General features: G+C 36.0%; 1 protein-coding gene across 1 annotated transcript in view; it reads left to right on the forward strand.

Annotated features, from left to right (window-relative positions):
* Positions 1-9,041, forward strand: part of LOC123566447 (uncharacterized) — a 54,148-nt gene extending 45,107 nt beyond the window's left edge. Inside the window, exons 12-17 of the mRNA XM_053548169.1 lie at positions 999-1,079; positions 3,066-3,185; positions 3,988-4,052; positions 5,262-5,352; positions 5,794-5,852; positions 6,326-9,041. Of these exons, the coding sequence (XP_053404144.1) occupies positions 999-1,079; positions 3,066-3,185; positions 3,988-4,052; positions 5,262-5,352; positions 5,794-5,852; positions 6,326-6,400 (491 nt within the window). The 3' untranslated portion in view covers positions 6,401-9,041. The remainder of the gene's footprint in view (positions 1-998; positions 1,080-3,065; positions 3,186-3,987; positions 4,053-5,261; positions 5,353-5,793; positions 5,853-6,325) is intronic.
* The last annotated feature ends 12,969 nt before the right edge of the window (positions 9,042-22,010 follow it).

Consider the following 22,010-nt stretch of genomic DNA (forward strand, 5'->3'; position numbering starts at 1 on the left):
CTGGCAAAATATCAAAATTTATAGTCTGTAGAGTACATAGCCGTAATTGCAGCAGTAACAATGCTGTTTTTACATAGATCTTTTATCTGTGACAGCCTGTATTAATTAATCATCAGTTTGTCCAAGATCTATACAATGCATGATACATGTACAAGGAAATTATTTGTTTTAGATATGATATTTGACAAAATATAGACTAAGTAAGTCTTGCATGCATGTATCCCCTGTAAAAAAATCATCATTATATTTTAACTTTGCCTTGCAAAATTTAAGACCCTTGGTTAGAAGTTGGTGATAGATAATTAATCTTGCCACAACATAGACATGATTATGTTATAGATATGGACAAAGAAAAAGACATTTACATTGGAGAAATTCATTGTTTTTAGGAAACATGTCAACAAATTCGCCATTTGCACCGAGAAACCTTTTTTTTAATCCCTAAAACCACTGATAGATTCTCTACATGACCTACCCTGTGATATTGAAGACTGCTATATGAATAAGAGGTACTTGGACCGCCTCAATAGCCTGGTGTGGGAGGTGTGGGTTCGATCCCCGGTCGCATCATACCAAAGACGTGAAAAATGGTACCAGTAGCTCTCTTGCTTGGCGCTCAGCATTATAAGGGAAACTGGCCTCTTCTCTCATACCATTGTGGCGATGGATTCCATCAGGAATGAGGTGTCGAGAGAGATTAATATCAGTTGTAGAACTTCCTTCACAATCAACCTAAAATAGATTATGTATGACAGTTTGATTCTAAGCCCCTCCAACTCAAATTATCACAAGGTTTTTGGTTTAAATTTTTGGAGCTTGTAATTGTAGAATCTAAACTGTGGCCAAATTTGTTTTTATATTTTTGGAGCTGTTAGCGGTAGACTTGGAGGAAGTTTTGGTTTATAGTTTGGAGCTGGAAGTGGTAGACTGAGACAAGATCTCTGTAATTATTTTTCAGACCTACTAAACTGTGACAAGATTTTGGCATATATTTTCAGAGCTTGTAGACTGTGACAAGGTTGATGAGGGATGTAATGGAGGATTGCCATCACAGGCATACAAGGAAATTGAAAGACTTGGTATGAAAAATTGCATATATACAATGAATTTTTACACAATTCTTTACTGCAAAGTACATGAATGTTATTTGCCTATCGAATAATTATTATGTAAAGCCCCAGTCACACAGAGCTATGAGACAACTTACAATAGATTATGAATGCCAACGACTGGAAATCTGAAGGAATTGGAAGAAAGTCCGGCCAAAAGTCCTGGGTGGTCTTGGGCAGTCACACAATGGAATTTGGTTATGGGGAGGTTTTTGTTCATGTTCAAAAACTTGCTTACAATCAGTCTAGTTGCAGCTTGTGTTAGGTAGGTCTTCAACAGTCCAGTAAACTCCAGTTATATGGAACCTGTTGTTTTGTCAGAGTTTGTTATTAATATATAGAGAACAAATTCCTTATAAACAGTATTTGAATAGTGAATTGATTTATGTAACAAACTGAATGAAGATGCACTGGATTTTAATTTCCTTTGATTTTTTTTTAAATACTTTATACTTCACGCCGTGAAATTTCTGAATGGGACTGTTTGCAGAGATGGCTGACACCACATGTGTACCCATAGTTTGTGTACTTTTACATGTCACTGTTATGTTTTATAATTTTGAGAAAGTTACATCGATGATATGCTCTATAAAATGCCTTAGTTATACCATGGTTGCAAGTTTTTAGGAAATTAAGCAAATAAAATCCAGTCATATCGAAACTTAATAGCGTATGATCACGTTGCTGAATTAAAAATTCTGATTTTGGAGTTTGCTGTGATAGCAGATGTTATTTCAATGTATTTCTGTGTTCCTCATGTCAAATGATTTGCTGTACCGGTAACCATGTGCACTATATCCATTTTATGGCTAAATAGAACAAAGTATGGCTAAATTCAGGACATTTGGTATTGGTCTGTGTATCCGAAAATTAGTTTCAATCATGTTCATGATAAGTGAAGTGTACTGTAGTGTGATAGTTGTGCTACAGTTCTTAGTGATCTTATGTTTTGGTACTTGATCATGGGACTGACCAGTTGTACAACAGTCGCACTACCATTGGCATGATCAGTTGCATTACCATTTGTAACCAACTAGCTGTGACTAGTCCTGTGGCTAGTTCTTGACAATTGTATATAGCCTTGGGTGATTGTAAGACAAATCCCTCAATGTCATTAGACTAGTTGTTCTATCAATCTGCAACAAGTCAAAGAGTAGTCAAGGATAGGTCTCATTAAATGACTACCGGGCTGACATTGCAGAAAAAACAAATAGGACCAAGGTTGCCCTATAAGGTCTCACAAATGAACTGGTCGCAGGCATTATACCCCAGTCACACATATGGCATGGATAGCTACGTTTGACCACGGATAGAAACTTAGTAATCCGTATCGATCCATACCTGAACCGTACCTTAAGGTAGTAATCTGTATCAATCTGTATCAATCCGTACGGATCGATACGGATTACTACATCTCTATCCGTGGCTAGACGTAGCTATCCGCCGTATGTGTGACTGGGGTATTAGCAGTTGGAACCTGACTGGGGCATTATGGTTAGGTAGTAGAGATGCTTTAAATGTATGCATGCGTACTTTGGAGGAGTAAGAAAAATTCTGAAATTCTGTTTATGGAACTTGCAGACAGATGTGGCATTGATCAAGAATGCTCAGAAAAATGTTTCCTTGTGACACAACAGCATGAATCATAAAATTTGATTGGTTGAAATATCTGCTATGTTGTAGAGAACATATTTGCATATTCTGGTGTCAACTTTGATACAGCAATTTGGCATAGTGTGTAGTTAATATACCTAACAGTTAATGATAGCTTTCTCCACAGATAATTAAAAATTTTCAGAGTTGATAGGCAACCTGGTTTTAACTTTCATTTTTTATAACTTAACTTTGATTGGCTGAAGTTAATATCAAATGTACAAAATTTGAAGATAATAGGAGGAAAGGGTAATAGCCTATACTAGCATTGATATTCTGTTACAATAATGATATATATTACAGGTGGTCTGGAAACTGAGAAAGACTACTCGTACAGGGGCGAGGATGAGAAATGCCACTTCAACAAGACAGATGTGAAAGTCTACATCAATGACTCTGTCTCAGTATCCTCTGATGAAGCAGGTAAACAAGTCTTTAGAATTTTTGTTTGTCAAATCTCTCATAATTCGAATAAAAAAATCACAAAATATGACCATAATTGTATATAGATTGTAAATTTGAAGGTTTCATTCCCTTGACCAGTGCATGAGTGTTTGTAGTTCTATATGTTATAAGAGATACTAACTTACTAGGATCTTTTGTGATACAGTGTTCTACAGTGATAGTAGAATTGAAAGGTTCTTTATAAGTGAAATGTTTGAAATGAAGCTGGATCTATTGTGTCAGCTGATATACAATTAAGCCATTTGAATGAAATAATGTTCGAAGTTGGATGGTTTAAGTGTTCGTGCATTTGATGTGGGTCTAGCGGCTTATCCTTCAGGATTGTTGGATAACAGGTAGATCTCACCATAAGACTCTGGTCAGTACTACTTATCACCAGCAAGCATGCACATGTATCAAGCTTGCAAAACAGTTAAAGCAATAATTACCGTAATGTTTATTGAATAAATGCCAGCCGGCTTAGCTCAAAGAGGGAGAGCGCAGAATTACAGATTGCAGGGTTGTGAATTCGGTTTCCGGGCAAGGTGTATGTCATTGGTCCTCCACATCGGATTCATGTGGAGAAGTTGACATTTACTTGTGGAGAAAAGGTTAGTACTGGTACAGAATCCAGGAACACTGGTCAGGTTAACCGCCTGTCATTACATAACTGAAATACTGAACATTGAAAAACTGCATTTAACCAAAACAAACAAACAAACAAATTAAATAAATCATGAAGACTATCAAGATTGATGAACATTTTGTATTTCTATTATAGAAATGGCATCATGGCTAGCAGCTAATGGACCCATCTCTATTGGTATCAATGCCTTTGCTATGCAGGTATGTTGTCATATTATGACAAAGTACATGATTGTATTATATAAATTTTTCTGTAAGCTCAAGTTACATATTTTGTAATCAACGCTTTATCAACAGGTTGATTTTTGTAGACTTTTTATGCCCCCGAAGGGAGGCATATAGTTTTTGAACCGTCTGTCGGTCTGTCAGTCTGTCTGCAATTTTCGTGTCCGGTCCATATCTTTGTCATCGATGGATGGATTTTCAAATAACTTGGCATGAATGTGTACCACAGTAAGACGACGTGTCGCGCGCAAGACCCAGGTCCGTAGCTCAAAGGTCAAGGTCACACTTAGACATTAAAGGATAGTGCATTGATGGGCGTGTCCGGTCCATATCTTTGTCATCTATGGATGGATTTTCAAATAACTTGTCACGAATGTGTACCACAAGAAGACGACGTGTTGCGCGCAAGACCCAGGTCCGTAGCTCAAAGGTCAAGGTCACACTTAGACATTAAAGGATAGTGCATTGATGGGCGTGTCCGGTCCATATCTTTGTCAACGATGGATGGATTTTCAAATAACTTGTCACGAATGTGTACCACAGTAAGACGACGTGTCGCGCGCAAGACCCAGGTCCGTAGCTCAAAGGTCAAGGTCACACTTAGACATTAAAGGATAGTGCATTGATGGGCGTGTCCGGTCCATATCTTTGTCATCGATGGATGGATTTTCAAATAACTTGGCATGAATGTGTACCACAGTAAGACGACGTGTCGCGCACAAGACCCAGGTCCGTAGCTCAAAGGTCAAGGTCACACTTAGACGTTAAAGGTCATTTTTCATGATAGTGCATTGATGGGCGTGTCCGGTCCATATCTTTGTCATTCATGCATGGATTTTAAAATAACTACCCATGAATGTGTGACACAATAAGACGACGTGTCGCGCGCAAGACCCAGCTCCATAGGTCAAAGGTCCTAAACTCTAACATCGGCCATAACTACTCATTCAAAGTGCCATCGGGGGCATATGTCATCCTATGGAGACAGCTCTTGTTAATATTTAATATGCGTAATCTTGGGATGCAATTAGAAAGTTAAATAGTAAGAAAAGAAAATTGTCTATGTACTGTAAAATTAGTTAAGACTAATTTGCAAGAAAGAAAAATAGTTATAACAAAAAAGAAAGCTTGTGAAAATTTATAAATATATTGTAATTCACACTGAAATAATGATGATATTTTCAGTTTTACATGGGTGGGATCTCTCATCCTTGGAAGATATTCTGTAATCCGAAAGATCTTGATCACGGAGTGCTGATCGTTGGATACGGAGTCCGTAAGTCAAATTTGAGCCTACCCTTCTTTCTGTTTCAAATAAAATATTTCTATCAAAAGATGGAAAAAATATAGGAATTTTTCAAACAAACAACTGTACTTAAAATTTTGAAAAAAAAAAAAAAAAAGTTCTTGAATTTCATGCAAAATTCCTTAAAAATCTCCTGTCAGCAATTTGCTTTCTGAAATAAAAACAAATTTAGAAATTTGTGTGTGCATGCGTATTTTCAAAATGGCAGCCAGGAATGTTTTCTGAACAATAAAATTTAGCATATTTGTTATGCTTGGTTACAAAGCATTCAATTTTTGTGCACAAAAGTTCCATGCACAATTTAACATAAATGTATTATGATGTCTTGCACCTTTGAAAAGATGAGGATTATCAATTTCAAGTTTAAAGAATTTTTGCTACCGGTAATATGATTACAATTTTTTTTAACAGAGGATGACAAGCCTTATTGGATCGTTAAGAACAGCTGGGGACCTGACTGGGGCGAAAAGGTAGGTCGTCAATATTGAATATGTCTGATAAAATAGTGAAAGTTAACTAAGGTTACTGTCCAAGATTTTAGGGTCAATACTCTTATCAGTAGAACACTTACATAGCAAGTGTTCAAAAGTTTATTTATAGCTTTCATATACATTTGACACACATATAAAAGATGTATTTTATAATATGGCAAGGGAAAGAACTCTTACATGGACATAATTTTAAGTTCAGTGGAGTTCTTTTATCTTTGATCCTGATTTACTATCTCTGCATACATCTTGACTTGATTGGCATGCATGCTACATCTAAAATAAGTTTTGAAAATATGCCAGTGTCAGACATTCAAAATTAGCCTAGACACAATTTTTTGTAATATTTAAGTTCTCTATTACTGCTGTTTTTTACACTGAGACTGAAATGTTCTTGAAAAAAAGGTTTTGGGGGTTTTAAGAAAATTACAAAATTTACTTGAATATTATTTCAGGGTTACTATCTTGTGTACAGAGGAGCTGGAGTGTGTGGTCTAAACACAATGTGTACATCTGCTGTCGTTGACTAAACTTTGGATAAAAACAGTTGACTGCTGTGTAATAGATCTTTCTGAATGTTGATCTGCTTTTCGATAATCCTATATGCTGAATACATGATCTGATTTCCCCACTGAATTTTTTGTGATATTTGCTTTTGACTGTTGCATATGTACATAATTATATACATATTAACAATTCAGTTACAAAATTATTCCAATTCCACTTTCTGATTTTGTTGAAGAAGTAAATTAATTAAATTAATAAATTTTGTGCTTTCACGGTCTCTGTGATAAAAAAACTACTGATTGACATCTTGGATCGGATTTTATTTTAATATTTTGATCTCAACTTGATTTATATCGGGAATTAATGGCTTGAGTTGTTCACTATTTACTACTTGAAAAAAACCTCTCCATGTGAACAAAATTACAAATCGATCTGTTGAAATATTATTTTTGTACATATCCATTGAACTATGCAGAAATGGTGCGGCTTTTAAATTCATTGTTAAAGGTTGACTGTCACTGTTAAAACTTGCTGCTTTATTATCCAGAAAGACTGGAATAAAAGGAAGGTACGAAAGGACTCTGAATGTGAAGTCTGTGTAATGATGTTGTTTTATGTATACTAATATGTTAATCATATAATGTAGAAAGTTTAAAAAAAATGATGAAAATATTAATCTTCACTAATGCAATGTATTCTAATCAAAAGAGCTCACCAACCAGTTACTATTTTGACCTATTGTGTCATCTCATTGATGATGAAATAACACCCATTAGCTGTTTAGCATTAGAAACTTTGAAGGGTCCTCCAGCAAACGGATGAAGTTTCAGGATAGAAAGTCAGCTAGTTTTAGAGGTATTGTGAAAAATAATATCCCTTGCTTCTGGCAAAAATAATGTAAAGATAAGAAAGGCAGGTTGGTTGTTTTGATTTCTATATTGCCATGTGATATACAATACACACACAAACTAATAACTGCTTATTACCGGTAGTTCACGTTTTATACACTTTGGGTTTTTTTATTTAAAGTGTAATAGTTTTTTATTTTTATTTTTTTGCAAAAATGTAATATTGCATAACAGTGTATAATATAAATTGAATCATGCCATTGGTTTAAACATAAACAAACAAAAAATGATAGGTTTTGAGCTAGCAAATTTAGATAGGGCAGTGTTTTGCCTTTGTTTCAGTTTTGTAATTTACATTATATAGGCCTATATTAATACAGGTATTTTTATTGTGTGGGTTGTAGGATTTTTAATGTGAGGAAGCCATCCAGCTGGCTTATGAAAGTCCCTCTAAATGCAACAAAAGAAAAAAATCCTTTTACTGTCATTGTTTAATGTGACTGTTTTTGCTATATGATATTGAAGGAATGATATTTGTATGGTTGGAATTATTCTGTGATATTTTATTTGAATTTTGCTTATTCACCTATATCTCAGGTTTGAAGGTTTTTTTCTTATTTCTATATACAGTTGAAAATCAGCATCTCGTATTCGCTTATCTGGAAATTTTATTTTGAAGAAATTTTTATTTACAGTTAGTTTAAACAATATTTTATTTTTGAAGCAATATACACATAACATGTACAACAAATTTTTACAGGTCAAATACATGGATTGGAAAACAAGCTGTTAGCTTATGTAAATTCCTTTCCAAATTTACAGTTGAAAGTCGTTGTCTCATATTCGCTTATCTTGAATTTCTGGTTATTTGGAAGAAATTTTCTATTTGTGTATAAAACTTTCTGAAGCCCTGCTAGTCAAAGTCATAAGAATCTACCTACTGGTTTTATGGAAATAAAACAAATTGCGATGTTACGTGTTACATCTTAAAACCTGTCATACTTCTCAGGTTGTTTCAAATTTGGCCGGATTTTATATTGTATACAAAGTCAACAACAAGCTTTTTCACCAAGTTTAATGTTTAACGTCATATTTTGGCAATCTTGAAGTAAAATGCTCAGTGCCTTGGAACTTGAGATCCCCAGAGTTTCAGCTGTATCTAGAAATGAAAAATGTAGTGCAAGTCTTGGGTTGAATTATGACATTTTTATAAGACATCATTATAGAGATTTAACTATACTCGATACATTCAGTGCTAAAAGGTGTTGTTTTTGTTAAAGGCTTCATTAACTTTTCCTGGATAAGACGCCAGACACATGAAAAGATGTAAAAAGTTGTTTTCTTGGGACAGTTTAGGTTAAATTTAACAAACGGATTGATTTAATTACAAATGTTCACACTGTATAGAAATATGTGTTAATTTTTATTCTAGCTAAAGTCAATGATTAGTCAAGAGCAAACTTTCTTTCGATTTACTTTGAAAAGAAGGCTATGAAGACAGATTTTGATTGTGTGGAAAAAGGTTGTAGTACTAATGTTTGAAAGTGTTGTATTTTTTGTCACATTTGATACTAAAACTTTTATTTTTTAGTTTTCATTTCATGAATTTTTGTCAAGATACAAGTAATGTGTTTGGGTACGTCCCTTTGAGTGAAATTTCATAATGACATTTTGGGATATTGTATACCATTGCTGTAAAATATAAATATCAAATTGTTCAAAACAAGTAGGAACTACATGTACTTTCTATTGAGGATTTTGGGCAATTCAAACATACAACTGAACAAATTTTGTGAAGGTTTTTTTTTTTTTTTTTTTTAAAAGTGATTCTGTCAACAAAATTGACTATAGACAGATTGAAGTATATTCTATCAATGTAGTTGGTAAGCAAAGTGTATATCTGGTAAATTATCAATGGCAGGTCCAGACACCAGTTATATACACTTCCAAAAATGAGCATCGTCCCGTTAATTCCATTTGTTTATAGATATTGTTACTATACTTTTCAGCCTATATTTTCGAGCACAGATTATTCATGTAATAAAATAATGTTGATGACCCAGTAAGCACCAGGCCTGGGATTCAGTAAAGTCCAAAATCTACATTCTAAAGCCTGAAATCTACATTCTAAAGCCTGAAATATCTTTTTTCAATGGTTTTAAATGGAATTCTAAAAGCCAAAAGACCTGAAATCAGGACTAGTCCCGAAAAATCCCAGGCCTGAAGCACGTCGGTGAGATTTCCAGTGAATAAATATTAGTTTTAATGTTCTTCGAGAGCAGTTTATATATATACCTCGTCACAAGTGACATGATCATAACTAAAGCTACAGTACATGATTGTTAAATTTCAACAAGCTTTAGATATTTTCCAGTTTTAGTGACTTTATGATGTGCTTATAGGATCATCAATACCAAAAAAAAAAAAAAAAAAAAAATAGCTGTGTTTGTTTTATTTATTCCCATCAATATAATATTGGTTTAAAAATTTTAATATTCAAATTTTGGTCAAAAAATGGATTTGTTTGTAACTGATCATTAACACTTATTTGTGTTCAGTAAGTGCTAGAACCTGTAAAATTATTACCTCCATTTGCCCATCTTTTAGCACAGCCAGTACAGATTGGATATATACCAAGTACATATAGGAACGCAACACTTGGTCTACAGTCAATATTTTTTAACATGATAATTGACAAGAAAACTGCACTTGATTTTTTTTTTTTGGTTTTGGTTTTGGATGATGTACAGGGTTCTACACAATACTACTACACAAAGTCAAATAGACAACTATGAAAAAATCGAGGGTAAAAATGTTGCGTTTCTAGATGTACTGAGCATACATGTAAATTAATACAGAAGCTAGTTTTAAACTTTGGTTCAGGTTGTTGAAATATTTAAATATCAATGTAAATTATATTAAAACACATTTCTAATGGGGATGTTACTCCAAGTTATTAGTGTTTTTGTTAACAGAATATACCAAGTGTACTTTATACATTATCAACATCATACGATACAGACCTCTACATTTGTAGTTTTTAGCTCACCTGAGCCAAAGGCTCATGGTGAGCTTTTGTGACCGCTCAATGTCCGTCGTGCGTCGTCCATCTGTCAACAATTTCTCAAAAAATCTTGAAAACCACTGGGCAGAATTACACCAAACTTCAAAGGAATGATCCTTGGGTGGTCCCCTTTCAAAATTGTTCAAAGAATTGAATTCCATGCAGAACTCTGGTAGCCATGGCAACCCAAAGGAAAAACTTTAAAAATCTTCTTGTCCAAAACCGCAAGGCCTAGAGCCTTGATATTTGGCATGTGACATCATCTAGTGGTCCTCTACGAAAATTGTTAAAATTATGCCCCTGAGATGAAAAGAGGCCCCGCCCAAGGGGTCCCAAGTTTTGCATAGACTTTAGGAAAAAACTTTAAAAATCTTCTTGTCTAAAACCACAAGACCTAGGCCTTTGATATTTGGTATATAGCGTTGCCTTGTAGTCCTCTACCAAAATATTCAAATTATTACCCCGAGGTGAAAAGAGGCCCTGCCCCGGGGTCTCGAGTTTTACATAGACTTATATAGGAATTTTTTTTTTAAATTCTTGTCTGAAACTGCAAAGCCTAGGCTTTTGATATTTGGTATGTTGCATTGCCTTGTGGTTCTCTACCAAATTTGTTGTAATTATTACCCTTGGGTGAAAAGAGGCCCTGCCCCTGGTGTCTCAAGTTTTACATAGACTTATATAGGAAAAAACTTTAAAAATCTTCTTGCTTGAAACTGCAAGGCATAGGCTTTTGATATTTGGTATGTTGCCTTGCCTAGTGTTCCTCTACCAAAATTGTTCAAATTATGCCCATGGGATGAAAAGAGGCCCTGCCCTGGGGGTCCCAAGTTTAACATAGACTTATATAGGAAAAAAAAAATCTTGTTGTCCTAAAGTTCAAGGCCTAGGCCTTTGATATTTGGTGTGTAGCATTGCCTAGTGGAGCTCTTACAAGATTATTCAAATTATACTCCTGGGGTGAAAAGAGGCCCCACCCTGGGGGTCACTTATTATATGAGTTATATAGGAAAAAGAACTTAAAATTATTAGATCTTAGTTTCTAGACTGTTTAATTATAATTACCTGATTAGGTATAAGTGATTAGCCTTATTAGGGATCACCTAACTGTGGCCTTGACCTACTGACCTACTTTCTTGTTTTTTAAGATACAACCTTGAAATTTGAATGACATGTACAGTTAAGCACACAGATCTTAAAACTGACTTTCAGTGACCTACTGACCTTTATATTATTTATATTATCTTTATATTATCGCATCAGTTTGTCATTTGAAACATGTGGCTCATATTACTCAGGTGAGCGATCCAGGGTCATCATGACCCTCTTGTTTAAACATTGTTTAGATTTTACCACAGTTGACAAAGAAAAGTATTCATTAAATGGTCCATGTTTTTAAACTAACTCCCAAATTACATCCTATAGAGGTACATGTACATGAAAAACTGAAAATCAGTCTTGGCTGTTGCAAACAAACTTTCTCTCCAATTTTAGATTCATTTTTTAGGTCATCACTTTAAAAATACATCAATAGCCTAGTATCTAGAAACTAGAGCTGCTTTTGAGAAAAGCGCAGGTCTCCCACAACTGCCTAATCATCTGAATAGTTATGTATCCGAGTCAACCATGCACCAATACATGTATCACTGGCATCTATGTACAGAGTGATTTTAGGTAATTCAAGGGCAATAATTTTAAAGTGCCTGGGCAATTAAGCAGGTTATCAAACTTGGTTGAGGACTTATTAGCAAACAAATTTTGTTAAAGTTTGGTGAAAATCAGATGAGAAATGTTCGACAAAGTGCGGACAAGTATGTACAGAGCGCTTTTCAGTAAATCGAGGGCCATAATTCTGAAGTGCCTGGGGCGATTTGGCTTGTTATCAAACATTTGCCGAGGACTTATTGGTAAACACATTTTGTTAAAGTTTGGTGAAGATCGGATGAGAATTGTTCAACATAGAGCGTGGACAAAAGTAAAAAGGCCAATTTTTGGTAATTAAAGGGACATAATTCTTTAGTGCCTGGGGAGATTTGGCTTGTTATCGAACTTGGCCGAGGACTTATTGATAAAGTTTGGTGAAGATCACATGAGAAATTTCAACTAAGGGTGTGGACAAGATTTGTGACGGACACGCAAACAACAGTAAATCAATTTATCTCCCACACCGCTTTGTGGGCTGTGGCGACAAAGGTTCCAACTTAAGCAGCTTCTTGACCCTTTCCTTAAAATTCAGCATGTTTAATCACTGACAAGTACAGATTGAGGTATCTTAGCCCTTACCCAGCTAAATTTCTATAATGAACATTTCCAGCTTTCAATTTGGACAGTACCACTAACTGTTATAAGGGGTGTTTACTAAAAAGATATTGACCGAATGGCAAACAGTGCAGATCATGATCAGACTGCATGGATGTGCAGGCTGATCATAATCTACACTGGTCGCAAAGGCAAAATCAATCGTGTCCAGCATGACAAGGGTTAGCACTACCACAACTCGTCTCTGCAGGTGACTAAGCTCAGCTTTATACATAGATGAATCTGTTTGCATCTTTATGTAGAATTTTAGAACTGGCCATCACTTGCAATGTCATCCTGCTATAGTAGTCCATACTATTCTATGACTAGTCTTAAATGCGAAGACTGAAGGCTAAATGGTTGGAGTTTAGTCATGTTAAGTAGAGTGGTTATAGGAAATTTATAAATCCTACCAAACAAAACCAGTTTTTAGGGCAGACCCCATTTAAAGGCCCCCTATCCAACCTCCCACCAAAAGTGGACCAAAACAAAAATCTTAATGATCACATTTTTTTTTTTCAAACTATTCAGACATGCTAAATGTTTGATGTATTTTTTTCCCTGAAATAATTCATCTTGAAAATAGCCTGGTCAAATGCAATACATTTACATGTTCCCAAATGGCCAAATGAGTTTAAAATAACCTGTGGCTAAACCACCATTGAAATCATGAGCACCTAAATCTAATGAACACCATATACTACATTTTCAGTTGTGGTGGCACTTCTCTGAAAATACTACAATGGTACCCATCAAAGCTGGAAAGTCGCCATGACATTTTGTTGGTGCAATATTAAACCCAACAAAAAAAGTAATATAAAAAGTTGTCTGTCAAGTTCTGTAGAGTAAAAAGCAAAGCAAACAGATGAAAGTCAATAGGAAAGCAGTGGTGTAGTGGTTAAAGTTTCGACTGCTCAACTTCAAGCCCCACAGCTATCACCACTGTCCCGTCACTGCTTTCAAGGAAGCACTTGGGGGTGATTCAAGTAAGTTCATGTAGAGTAGAAGCCAGAACATCCTTAGATGTTAAGCGTTGTCGCTTCTTAAGCCCATTTGAATTTGTTTTCCCAATTTGGTATTAATCAGTTATTATTATGAATATCCTTACATTAATTCTATTTCCATTTTGTCTTAATATTGGTACGTACATTCTGACACATTTATTTATATTATCAATATTTTACATTTAAAAATACCTTTTTTTTTTTAATTAAAACACATTGTTAGCACAGTCCTGCATATGTACTATTATTTGCTAGTAGGGGCAATAGCACCTTTGCTGGAGTTTTGACTGGCATGACATTTATAAAAACCAAATGTTAAAAAGGAACACAATTCACTTTCACAGTCATCACACTCTATAATTGTATATGTACTGTAATTTGCTAGTAGGGACCGTAGCACCTATGATTGGGTTTTGGCTGGCCTGACATTTAAAAATACCAAATTATAAAAAAGAACATTGTTCCCTAGCACAGTCTTCTCACCCTTAATGTCATATATACTGTAACTTACTGGTAGGGGCTATAGCACCTTGCTATGAATTTTGACCGGCTTGACCAGTGTTTATTCAGCCTAGATTTGAAACTGTTGAGTGTTGGTGCTTCAATTGTACTTGTGGGGAGTGTATTCCATGTGTCAACAACCCTACGACTGAATGCATTTTTTCTTGTTTAATTTGGCTGTAGGCTTGAATATTTTTTGTGTGTTCCCCCTTTTATTAGTTCTGACAGTTAGCAGGTTGGTGGAAGTTTTATCAAGTTCATGCCAAAGTTTGTATATTTCAATGACATCTGCTCTAGTTCTCCTATATTCTAATGTTGGCAGCCCTAGTCAGATTAGCCCGTCACTGTAATCCAGTCCTTAAGTTCATGAAGCACCCTTGTGGCTCTCCTCTGCGTTTTTTCAATGGTGATTGCATTTTTTCTTTATTTCCCGGATCCTATTATGACAGTGCACTTTCCCAAAGTGGACGTGAAAGTGATTTGTATGGGTTGAAAAAAAACATTTCTTTGTTCAGGGACAAAAAGTTTTTTAATTTTTAAAGTAAAAATTTCCCTTTACCCAATTTTAAAATTTTGGGTTTCTTAAATTTTTGCAAAAGGTGAGTGTATCATAAAATTTTAACCCCTAGGTCTTTCTCTTCCATTATTTGTTGGATCTTTTTGGGTTCTTTTTTCAGCATCTTTCAGGTAAATTTCGTACTGGGTTTTTATTTCCTATGTGCTGGGTCTGCATTTTTTTTGTTAAAAAACATTTGCCACTATTGCCCACTTGCAGAAAAATTTATCTTGCAGCTTCATTTCATGACCTCTTAGAAGATTTAAAGCTTGGTGCCATCGCAAGGAGTTATAGTGCGTAACAGATCGGGGAAAGTCATTGATAAAGGATTAGGAACAAGCGGGTCCTAACACACACCCTGGGGGACGCCACTGGGGGACATTTGCCATGTGGAACCCCGCACCTTTGATTTTGACCTCTGTAGCCTATTTTCCAAGAAGTCCTCGATCCAATTGAAAAATGTTCCCCCTTTTTCCAATACCCCAAAATTTTTTTTAAATACCCTTTTTAAATGGGGAAATTCCCCCCCCCAAATACCCTTTAAAATCTAGGAAAATGATGTCTATGCATGGGTTTTTCATAAATTTGGCAATATCCATTTTTCAATACTTTCCCAACATTTTGCATAGAAAAAGATCTTATTTTCTAAATCCATTTTAAAAGTCTGATTTTTTTTATTATCTTCCAGCCCTTTCATATCCCCTTTATAATTTTTTTCCATTATCCAACAAATTGATGTTACATTTATGACTATATTTTTCTACATTGGGTTTTTTCCACTTTTATGAAATTGCTGACTTTAAAGCTTTTTTTCCAACCCCATGTAGAAGTTTATTTTCCCACAAGGGGATTTTATAAATATTAGTCAGAATTTCGCAGACTTCTTTCTTAAGCTCTTGAGCTTTAAATTTTGGAAAGAAGTATGTAAAAAACTGTAAACTAATATATTCACTGATAAATGTTTGGTCAGACTACTTAAGGGAAAAAATTCTCCTTAAAAAATTTAAAAGTATTTTTCCGTTTAAAAACATTTGTCGGAAGCTCAAAAAAAAATTTTCAACAGCTGGCAACCAGAAAAAAATCTTTTTAAAAAGGAAGGTACTGCCGAACATTCCCAAATACAAAATTTTTGTTCTTTTGTATTTCCCTTTTTATTTCAAAATTTAAAAATAGGGAAAACCCAAAAAGGTTCCCAGTCATTTAAATTGGGTACAACGGGTTTTTAAAGGACATGTGAAAAAAGGTTTTTAAACAGGTAGAAGGGGTTTAAAATGCCCAAAACTTTACAGTGCTGTCACACTGGACTACCCCACCACGAGACTCAACATTTAACCCAAAACCCACTAAACTTTTATCCAAACCCCTTTCCCTGCCCATTTCCTTGAACTACCCTTTCTCAATACAGAGCACAGTGGGGGGCCCAAACTGGGTACTTTTTTCGGGTTCTGTTGAAACAAACACGAGTGAACCCCTACTGGAACCTAGATCTAAAAACATCACATCCCGAGTAACTTCCAATAAATTTTCTCACCCCCGGGTTTCAAATACTCCAAGAGGGTGCAAAACAAACTTTTAAAACCTATGCAGTTAGAAAAAAGGTTAATTTTGATCAGGCCAAGGGGAAGTTTCTCAAATAAAACTAGTTACATCCCGAGTAAAAAAATCAAATTTGGGTTTTTGGGTTTAAAACCCCTTTTCCCAAAATATGTGAAAACAAAAAATTTCCTGCCCTTTTAGGTTTTAATTTAAAGAAAACCGGGGGCAGAAACTCTGGCCCCAAGAAAAACCCCAAAAAACCAGGCAGTCAAAAAAAGGACAGCTAAAATCCCCTGCCGCTTTTATGATGTAAAGGGGTTTGATGGTTTTGGGGTAAACATTAAACCGTTTTTCATTATTTTTTAAAATACAGCCAAGTCATTAAAACCCCTTCAAAAGGTTTACGAGGTACAGAGCAGACATAAAATGGAAGGACCCAAACCCCTTTTGACCTAAAAGGGGGGACCTTGACCTCGAGTCAACGCGGCTGAAAAGATTTCCCTGCACATGTCTTGATGGGGGTTTTCTTTCCCAAATTTTCTGAAAATCTTTCAAGGGTTTTTAAAAAGTTATTTGGAGCCGACACGTTTTGTTTACAGACAAGGAATAACGAACAGAGCCCAAACCCTACCCCCCCCCCACCACTTGGGGCTGGGGTTTAAAAAAAAGTAAAAGCGGTGCAAAAATTTCCAAAAACAGAAATTTCTAAAATGTTTTCATTTTTTGGTTGCATGCAGAAAAACAATTTTTTTACTCTGAAAGACTGACGAGTTTTAAAAAAAGGGGGCCAAAACCAAAAGGGAAACCTCCCCCTTAAAGTGGGAAGGTAAAGAAGGGGGCAAAGGGGGCAGAAAAAAAACAAATCACATCCTTTTAAATTTAGTACAATGCCCAACCCAAACACATTTCTTTTGAAATCTTTAATTTTAAAAAAACAGAAAATGCACTTTTTTTTTACAAGTTTGGAAATGGAAAAATTTACAAAAAATTTTAAAAATTCGGGATTGACATAATAGGAATGACATACAAAAATTTGATCAAAAAAGGAATCCCAATTTCTTGATTTGACATTATTTTTCCCGTTTCTTTGCTCAAATGAAAAAATTATTTAAACTAATGGGGCAATGAAATGCAACAAACGGCAGGGGATGATGAAGTAAAATTGAATTTTTTACAAAAGATTTAAAAAAAAATCTGTTTTGCACAAAAAAACAAGAGTAGTCGACAGAGGTGGAAAAAAAAATTTCAAAAATGTATTCTCAACCCAATTTAATTTTTTCAAACAAATTTGATAAAAAAAAAATTCATTTTTCCTTTTAAATCTCGTTTAAATTAAACACATGAAAAAATTTGTCATTTGCTTTAAAATTTTTTTTCATAAGCCAAGTTGGGAGTTTTCTCTATGTACCGCAACTTTCCAATATTTGACCTATTTTCTATTTTAAACAGATTCTAACACAAGTATTCTGTCTTCCGTCAGTGAAACACATGCCAGAAACTAATATATGCACGTAAAAATTTATTCAAAGAATCTGTTCTTTTGAAGGCTGCTCATTTTGGGGACGGGAAACTTATTTTTCCTTTACAAGTTTTTCATGGAAACTATTTTCCCTAGCAAAAAACCCTGTTTCCCAAAATAAAACAATATTTACTGAGGTAAACATCAACAGTTTTACGATGTTCCAGTGGTTCCAGTTCCTGTCTGACCTGTTGAAGCAGTGCCTGTGGTGGCACCGGTCTGTGCGTACTGTCCGGCAGCCTGCTGACCATACCACTGTTGATATTGTTGACCGTACTGCGGGCCCCCAATTGGGCCCAAAGTACCAGTATTATAAGCCCCCCAGCTGCTGCATTGTAAGCCTGGGTGCGGGTTTTTTGGATCTTTTTCCGGGTGTTGACCTTTAAACCCCATGAAATTTAAAGAGGAAAGATGGTTTTGTTTTTTCCTTTTTAAAATTAAAGATTATGTAAAAATTGAAATTAAACCCAAACAATAAAGTTCTAAAGGCTAAGAAGTAGGTCAACACTAATAATTTACGCCCAAGGGTTTGGGGTATCCCGGGATTTTTTACAGTTTCAATGGCCCCCAAGGGGCCAAATTCGGCTAAAGGGCCCCTCATTCCAAACTAAAATTTAAAAATATTCTACAAAAAACCATACTTTTTCAGTTTAAACAGAATTTTTTACTTTTAGAACTAGCACGCTTTGTACGGGTTTTGGCCCTTTAAAAATTTCCCTAGAAAATTCCTATTAAAAATGTAAAATTAAAAAAACTAGTGAATTTTTGACTTTGCCTTTAAAAAGCAGTCGGCGAAAAGTATGCATGCAGCAAAACTTTTTGAATCATTTTGCACATTTCTGAAAAAGAAGACACAAGAAAAGTAAAGATCGTTTTCTATTTAAAAACGTAACCTTTTTTTTCTTGAGCTGCTAAAAGAAACCGGGGAAGCACTTCTTATCCTTCTTTCCCTTTTACGGGAACTGTTCGGGAAAAAAAATTTAAAAAACAAACCCTGTCCATAACCCTGAGTTCCCACCCTTTGGTTGCTGTCCCTGACCCCCCCAAATCCTTGTTGCCCCCAGGGTTTGTTGTTGCCTTTTTGCTGTCCCGGGTTTGATTACCCCACCCCTGATTTTTACCCACCCCCCTTGTGTTTTTGTAACTCGGGCATCGAAACCTTTGCCCACCCCCTCCTGATTATAGGAAACCACCGCCCCCCGTAACTCCACCACCCTTTTAAAAACCCCGCCACCCCCCACCTCCTCCGTTTAGGGGACCCCCACCCCCACCTTGGTTCCTTTTATTTTTCCCTCAAATCACCCCCATAACCCCCCCCTCCCCTCCCACCAACACCACCACCCCCCCAAAACCCTCCGGGATTTATCCCCATAACCCCCTCCTCCGCCTCACCCCCCCTTTCCAAACACAGAAAAACAATCGAAATTTAATTAACACGTACATTTGCACTATGAAAAATTTCTACCAACATTTTAATTTTTCACGGGTATCCTCATAATTTGGAAACAAATTTACCCAAAGGGCGCACGTTTTTTCGGGTTTGGGAAAACACTTTTAAATTTTGAAGAAAACTAATTTATTAGACACTGCAAAAGCAAAATTTTTACAGCAGAGAAAATAAACATCCTTTCCCACCCCTACCAAATATCCCAAGAAACCTTTAAAGTTACTGGGGTTTTTAAAATTGCCCCAATAACCTATTTTTATAGTTTTAAAGGGTCAAAACTTGTCAATCTGGGGCATTGATAATTAAGGTAAATCTGCAACTTATTCCTCATTACCCCTAAAAAAAATTTTTCATAAATTTACAAACACATTTTTGAGGAAAAAAAAATGCCCCACTCAAATTTAAATTTTTGCCATTGCACCCTTTTTCCTTTTGGCCAATTGGGGCGGGAAATTGGGCCCTTACCCCAATGGAATTGTTTTTTTTTCCCCCAATTTTCCCAAAGCAAAAATTTCCCAAATTTTTTTTTTTTTATTTTTTTCCCCCCAATTTTTTAAAACAAGGCTGTCCCCTTTTAAAAACCCTTTTAAAACTCTGAAACCCCAAGACAATTTCGGGGTTTTTCCCCGGAGCAAAAAACCCTCCCATCCCTGGGGCCCCTTTTTTTTCCCCCTTCCTTTTGAACTGCATTTTTTAGGGGCCTCTGCGTCCCCCCTGGCCCCGCAAAATGGGTCACGAAACTCCTTTGCACGGGAAGCCCCCTTTGCGCAGTTCCCCAGAAAAATGCGCAGTTTTTTCCCACCGGGCCCCAATCAGGGAACGTGGGTGCTCTTTTATACAAAGGTATAGACGTTTTTTCCAACTTCAAAACAAGTTTTGTTATCGATTTTCCCGCCATTTTGGGAAAAGGGAAACTACTCTCCGCGCTAACTGTCACCGCTAAAACTAAGATTGCCTTTAACGTTCCGTAAAAGATCGAAGGGTTTATTTTTTTATTAAAAACAAAAATTTTCATAAAAATTTAAAGTATTTTGATAAAAAAAAATTAAAAAAATACAAAAAATTATGATACAAATTTAAAGGTTTCGAGTATTATCTTTAACCGAGATAAAACGTGAACAACATAATTGCACGAGGTGACACGTTAATTCCCCGGAAAATTAAAGGCTTTTTTAATCATAAAAAAAAGATATCACACCTTTTGTAATCATCTAATTGAGAAGCTCATGCCTTTTTAAAGTACCTTTCCCGAAATTTTGGGAATAAAATGTATCTAAATTAAAAAAAATTAAAAATTGTTCATTCGGTTTTAGGGAAAATTTTTAAAGTAATAATGTCCTTTTTAAAGTAAATTTAAATTTTTTGGCCCCCCAAAAATTTAAAATTAGGGCCCCTTTAAAAATTAGCACCCAAAGGGAGCCCTTTGGATCCCAAATAAAAAACCCGGGGAAAAAAAACCCCCTGCAATTTGCAAAATTTAAATGCATAATGTTAAATTCTAAGACTTTTTAAAAAAAATATGATTTTTAAACATACCCAATTTGATGTTTTAAGATCTTTTTTTCCCAATTGTTCCCCCCGGGCCCCTTTCCCAAAAATCGTGGAAAAAAAAAACACTACTTTATTAGAATCCAAAAGACCAAATTATTTTGCTCAACTTCCCTTTTTCCCATCAAATTACCCCCGCCATCCACCCCCCCCGATCATCAGGGGCCCCCTCCCCCACCACCTCCCCCCCAAACCGATCTCGTTACGATTCCACCACCCCTCCTCCGGCGTCCACCCCTCCACTACCATATTTTTCTTTGGGGCCCACCAAAATAAAACATTACTTTTAGTTGTCTAATTAAAAAATTACTAGACTCCCTTTGAAAAAGCCCCTTTTCCCTCCCACAACTGCCTAATCATCTGAATATTAGTATTTGAGCAACCATGCACCAATACCTCAACTGCCTTATCAGACTTTCAATGCTTTAATTTATCATCAACTCCCTTACCAGACTTTCAGTGCTTTGATTATCCTAAAACTGCCTTATCTACTTTCAGGGGCTTTGATTACCCAAGTTTAAAGGGGGCCATAATTCCTTTCCCTTGGGCCCCAAATTTGGTTTATTATTGAACTTTGCCGAGGACTTATTGGCAAAACATTTTGTTCAAGTTTGGGGGAAGATCAGATGAGAAATGTTGATTTAAAAAGTGGGGGCAAATTTGGGGAAGACACCGACGGAGTAAATCAAGGGCTCCCACACCACATGTGGTGGAAGGACAAAATTAAAAAATTATGGAACAAAAATTTTTTCTCTTGTGCACTGAAATTAAAAAAAATTGGGTTTTCCCTCAACCCTTTTAAAAAACTCAAAATGCTGATTAAGAAAAACAAAGACTTAAGATTTAAACTTCTGAAAATGCCCTAGCGAAGTTTTCCTTAACCTTATTTGGTTTATTTCAATTTTTTAATGTGAAAATTAACTGCTTTACAGGGAAAAAGTCAAAGATGTCACTACATATACTGAAGTCAAAAACCCTTTTTAAACATCATTTTAAAAATAAATTTCCCCCCGCCACCCCCCCCATTTTCCCTCCTCCACCCCCAAACCACCACGCCGCCACCCCCCCCCCCGCGACTACCTCCCCCACCACCTCCAAAAGGTCCCTCCCGCCCCCACCACCTTTCTGCCGCCCCCTCCCCCACCCCCCAAATCTGTTTAAAACCGCCACCACCCCACGATCCCCCAACCCCCCCGGGCCCCCTCCACGATCCCTAAACCCCCCGCCCCTCCCCCCCCATCTGCTGCCCCTCCCCCCCCCACCACCCCTCCCCCATGCCTGCCCAACGCCGGCCCCCCACTACGACGTCCCCTTT

This window comes from Mercenaria mercenaria, chromosome 1 (genome assembly GCF_021730395.1).
Source record: "Mercenaria mercenaria strain notata chromosome 1, MADL_Memer_1, whole genome shotgun sequence".
Taxonomy (NCBI): domain Eukaryota; kingdom Metazoa; phylum Mollusca; class Bivalvia; order Venerida; family Veneridae; genus Mercenaria; species Mercenaria mercenaria.